Source organism: Podarcis gaigeae (genome assembly GCF_964106915.1).
Source record: "Podarcis gaigeae genome assembly, chromosome: 2".
Taxonomy (NCBI): domain Eukaryota; kingdom Metazoa; phylum Chordata; class Lepidosauria; order Squamata; family Lacertidae; genus Podarcis; species Podarcis gaigeae.
This window is the reverse complement of record NC_139679.1, coordinates 42,680,411-42,686,041: the sequence shown is the minus strand read 5'-3', so window position 1 is coordinate 42,686,041 and position 5,631 is coordinate 42,680,411. Positions and strand designations below refer to the sequence as shown.

Here is a 5,631-nt window from a genome sequence, read left to right as displayed (position 1 = left end):
TAATAATTTAAAGTTTGTAGTAAAGACCACACCCAGATATTTTATGGGTTTGCCATGCCTGTGCCTCAGCTTGGCATTAAAAGGACACTTACTGTGGCTATCTAAAAACACACAACTTTACGCTGAATGATCTTATTGACACATTTTAAAATAATGTTTAGCTGTAGTTTTCCTGGCTTAACAGAACAACCCCCTCGGTCTAGGAAGTGTGGGGCTTGATTTCAAAGTGCTGTAGAAGCTATACGACTATAAAATGTCAGATTTAAATAAAAAATAATAGACATGGGCTAGTTAGCCCTTACTAGTTTTTCCGAGTACAAAAAGAAAAGTTCCCCAAGGGGACCAAAGCCCAGGTGGAGAGATCCATGCGGTGTGGCACCTTGCAGGCAAAAGTGTGTCACTGCTAGGGACAGTGACAGGGCAGGAAGGAGTTAAAGGCTCACCTGGTCTACCTGCTTAGTGTCCTCAGAGGTGTGCTCTGACATTTATACTTCCTTCTGATGGCAAGGCAGCCTGGATGTTTGGGCAGGTAGCATGACAATAAGACAGGCTTCCAAAGCTCAGCCTGCCTTTTGGCTGATAGCGCCCCATGAAGAAGAATTTGGCCACGATCCTTGCCCTATATGTGGGCCGGTGTTATTTCATATTAGTTTTGGCTCTCGTCTGTGATGTGGCTGGATTGGTCCTCCTGCTTCTAGGGATTTTTGGCCTTTTGAACTCTTGGGATTTCTTTGTTTACTCGGGAGCCCTGCTGTTGGCATTTAGTCTCCTATTCTGGGCTTTCTGGTATTCGCTCAACATTGAAGTCTCTCTTAAAGAACTAGCTGTTTAAGTCAATCTACAAGCAGATTGTGCAGGTGGCACCATCAAACTACAGAGAAGAACGTTTCACCACCTGGAGGCATCTGAAATTTTCCCTGGAGAGTAAAAGAAAATGATGTGGCGACAAGAGTCAGTGCCCACCCAACCCCACAGCAAGGTATGTACCGAGACTGTTGTTTTTCTGTTTTAGGCAGATAAATAATCTGAATATTCCAGCATTTGTGCTTTGAGAGAAATACATTTGAGCCGAGTTATTTAAAAACATGTTACATCACATTAGCAGAATTATGAATGCGAAAGGGTGGTGAGGTGTGTGTGAGGTCAAAGAATTCCAGAGAATGATGGTACTTCAAGGAATTGGTGGTTAAGCGATGTGTGTGTGAGAGATCACAGAATTCCAGAGAATGAATGGTACGTCAGTGTCCATCTGCACACACCCCATTGTGACTCAAGTCACTAAACTCAAACTACATCTCCTTAAAAGTGTCACAGATAAGCAAGTCCTTATGATTGTTAATATTGCTGGTGTCATAGAAGCCAGCTTCTGATAATTGCCACATTAAGGCTGCAATCCTGTACCCACTTGCCACTGAACCTAGGAGGAGGACTTGGTCCTGCATAGGATTGCATGGCACATTATAGAATATACTGGCTTGTTGTGTACATTTCATGTTACTTTGAAAATTAGAGAAAGGGCAGGTAATAACAGCTGGCATGGTGGGAATGTGATCAGTTGTGTCTGTTCCATTTTTTACTGTTTCACATCTGTTCTCAGCATGGTGTCCAGTTCCTGTGTTTTGGCTATCTTTTGGGGGGGGGGGTGTTGCTCATTATGTTTGCCTATCTTGTTAGCAGAATTTAAACACACACACAAAATCCTTGGGTGCTGGTGTTTCTGTCTGAAAAGCTTTATTTCAAAAATATCCACGTTTGCGTACAAAAGGGCAAAAATGAAATATGTGTCTTAGAGCAGGGCTACAGTCTCAAACGCAGAAGAGACAGTCAGCTGCCTTAAAAGCCCAATAGATAATTCAGTTGTCGTGTCAAGCTTCCCACAGAGACAAAACATCATTTATTTTGTTTGTTGCATTTGGGAAGGTGGGTATGGGGTTTTTCTTACATTATCTAGTCAGAGAATTCTGTTGTCTGCTGTAGCAAAACCAAAGCCCCAAATTAAAGCTCCACTTCACCCATCTCGGCTATGTCTCTTGTCATGTCTTCAGGAAAACAAAACATACAGGGAATATTTCTGGCATCTCAGAACTGCTTTAACAATAGCATGCATTTTATTAGATGCTAATAGAAATGGGGCACAATCAGGGGTTTTGGTGCCGTAGGAGAAACTGCACAATCTGCTTTGAAGTAGATTCCATTCTCCCTAAATTAAAATCAGGTTCACAACTCAGGGACGCTCCTTGATCCAGACTTAATCCTGGATGGTCAAATAATAGTAGCCACTAGGAGTGCCCCCTCCCAGTTTTGGCTTGTCCCCCAGCAGCTGTACATTTGTTTTGACAAATTCTGAATCCTGTCCACAGCTCCTCGTGTCCTTGCAGTTCCGATTATTCCTTGCATTCTAAGTCTTCCAATTCTTCCATTTTCTAGTTTCTGCTCCCTGTCTCACATTGACTGCGATGCCGTATCGCCAACAACAAACATACGGGTGTCTGCTAGGAGAGAGTTCTCTGTGTATGCCATTATTCCTGGCATTTCCCTGGCATCGTGCCCAGACTAGCAGGAAGAGCAAGTGAACATCTGTCTCTCTACAACAGGGAGAAGTAACCGGGCAAGTTATAAAGTGACCAGCCTGGCACTATGGCCTGCTGTGTTTAATCATTAACTGTGGACCATAAAGTTTCTGGAGCCACAAGCTTCCTTGATGGGGCAGCTGCCAGGTACATGGCTTGTAATTATTCTTTATTAGGCATTATAAGATGGCGCAGCCATGGCAGGTGGCACAAAACTCACTCTGATCCTCCAGAATATGGAATATGTTTCATGCATATCCCAGAGCACAATCCTATTAGATGTAGGTCCTATTCAGTTCAATCAGACTCCCAGATGACTATTATAGGGCTTCAGCCCCAATCACTCCAAGGATGGAGAACTTCCAGACATGCATAATAACATGAAACTGATAATGCATGCGGCCAGAATGCTTCTCAAACTACACTGGCTGGTACAGTAAAAGCCCTTGCGAAATGATCCCACATTCGCCTTTGCTATAACATGCCATCTTATCTTTGCAAAACAGTTTCAGAAACATGTCTTTGGTAGGAATGCACGTGGTTTTAAATTTTAATTGTGGGGGTTGGTGGTAAAGCCAAAGCATCCTGATTCCTAATTGAAGCCTTTCCCTCAAAGCCCATTATTTACAGGATTTAAAGAAATAATGGATTTCTTAAAATCCATTATTTATATAAAACATCTATCTCCTGTGCAGATGTGACAAGATGCAGAAAGATGCAGGTTCAGCTTCATTAGCTGTGCAGCCTTTTCCCTGAGCAAGGAAGGGCAGGAACAGGAATGAGTTGGAACATACCCAGATACCACTTTCATTCAGCAATGGATTGAATGCAACTTTTCTTCTTTTGTGTTTTTGTTCCCAGTGCACTTAAAGCTGATATACCATGGATTATCCCAGGAGGATGAAGGGAAGACGCAGCGAATATGGACACTCATGCCAGCCTACATTTGGAATTCACAGGATTCCTCCAGGAAAACTAGGCTATGCTGAGTCCTGTGCATTCAGAGACTTGTTGTCTGAAGCTCTGCACCTTATTGGGTTGAATGTGTACAGTCTGAACATTACACCAACATCTCGCTCTAAGCCTTTGCTTTGCACAGCTATTTGGCGCCCTGATTTTACCCATTGCAATCACCAAGAAACACTGTGTCCTTGAGTAATGTGTGGACTTTGATTTTAAAAGTTGACTAGAACCACAGGAGAACCATACGTGCATGCAGATATGACTGGTGCTGTATTTGCATGAATCTATACAGTTGAAACTGGTGGAACAGTTTATATAGAGCTTAATCATTCTGCACATTGATAATGGCTTCGTAAAGTAAAGGTAAAGGTAAAGGTACCCCTGCCCATATGGGCCAGTCGTGACCGACTCTGGGGTTACGTGCCCATCTCGCTTAAGAGACCGGGGGCCAACGCTGTCCGAAGACACTTCCGGGTCACGTGGCCAGCGTGACAAAGCTGCTCTGGTGAGCCTGCACCAGCGCAGCACATAGAAACGCCGTTTACCTTTCTGCTATAAAGCGGTACCTATTTATCTACTTGCACTTAAGGGTGCTTTCGAACGGCTAGGTGGGCAGGAGCTGGGACCGAACGACGGGAGCTCACCCCGCCGCGGGGATTCGAACCGCCGACCATACGATCGGCAAGTCCTAGGCGCTGAGGTTTTACCCACAGCGCCACCCGCGTCCCAATGGCTTCGTAGTTGCCTGTAATTCCAGGAAGCTGTGCAGTGCAACATTTCATGATGCTAGAGTGCTCGTAGGCTGGGAGGAGATCGTGCCTAGCAAGCCCATGTCGTTTTGCTGTGTGCTTTGCTCAGGTGCATGCAGAAGGTAGCATCTTATGAAACTGAAGGCTGCTAGAAGATGGAGACCCTGCTTCCCCCACCGCTGCCAGTGATCCTGCCAGGGCCATTCTCTTTTGTTGGCTGATTTCCTCTCAGATTGGAGGTTATCACCTTTGGCCAGGACTGCTCTTCCTTGTTTGGCTTCCTGCCCTGCAGACATTTAGAAGAGAATGAAGCAAAACAGGGCACTACAGCATCTTGCACACTGATTTCTCTAGCTGGCTGGCTGCACAACCTGCCCCACAGCATTCCTGGTCCTTACGATCTGCCTGGTCATCCTAACTGGTAACAGCGTGCCTTGAAATAAAACCCCACCAGCCTGAGCGGGAACCCGGCGATTTCTACACTAGCCGGATGGCAACTCAGCACAAATAGCTTCTCAAATGTTTTTTAAAGCAAAACCCTCTCCAGAAAGTGGGGAGAAGCTAACATCTTGGCTAACAGTGCAGATTCTGGCTTTAGTTAAGATCTCAGCTGTCCTCGAAAACACTTGGTTTCATGGAGATAGAAAGGTTAGCTCGTTCTTACTTCCCAGGTTTGGTGTGGGACATATGAGAGGTGAAATTGTCTTAGTTAGAAAGACCTAAAGGGCTTGCAATGCATTGGTGAGGATCCAAACTAGTCCCAATGGGAGTTTTGTTGAAGGCCTGCAGTGATTTGCCCTGCTATGGAGTCCCTCCCATGGCAGTGGGAATTAGTGGATGTATGTGGCAGCTGTGACTGAGCCAGACAGCAGTGCTCTGTACAGGCCTGGGTAGTTGGAATTTTAAATCTGCCCAATGCCTCAGGAATAATACTATGTTAGAGGCATTGTGGGAAATTAATTAGAGGCATTGTGGCTCCTGGACCCAGCTGCTCACTACTGCTCAGAATACCAGGAAAAACGTTTCCAAGCTGTAGCCCAGGGTTCTACGTGTTGATGCCAGGTCTGGTATTGCCTAGAGATTTTGAAAGGGGGAAAGGATTCCTTTATCTTGGAACAAGGAACAGCACATGAACAAAAGCAGGTGTGTCTGGTAGTAGAAAAGGCAAGCGTTTAGGGGAATGAGTAGGCCTCAGTGCTCCAAGACCCAAGCAAGCATGTGGAGATGAATAGGCTTTGTGGGCGCATTTTTTGGTAATCTAGCCAGTTGCCATGCTCAAACAAATGTCTGGTGTACCACATCCAGTGCAAACACACACATCCGTGCTGGGCCCAAGCCAGTTGTTGTAC

General features: G+C 45.2%; 1 protein-coding gene across 1 annotated transcript; it reads left to right on the top strand.

Annotated features, from left to right (window-relative positions):
* The first annotated feature begins 525 nt into the window (after window positions 1-525).
* On the top strand, window positions 526-3,846 carry TMEM238L (transmembrane protein 238 like). Its single transcript, XM_083725999.1, has 2 exons — window positions 526-979; window positions 3,432-3,846. Exon 1 carries the CDS (start codon window positions 590-592, stop codon window positions 830-832), a length of 243 nt encoding a protein of 80 aa, XP_083582125.1. The 5' UTR covers window positions 526-589; the 3' UTR covers window positions 833-979; window positions 3,432-3,846.
* The last annotated feature ends 1,785 nt before the right edge of the window (window positions 3,847-5,631 follow it).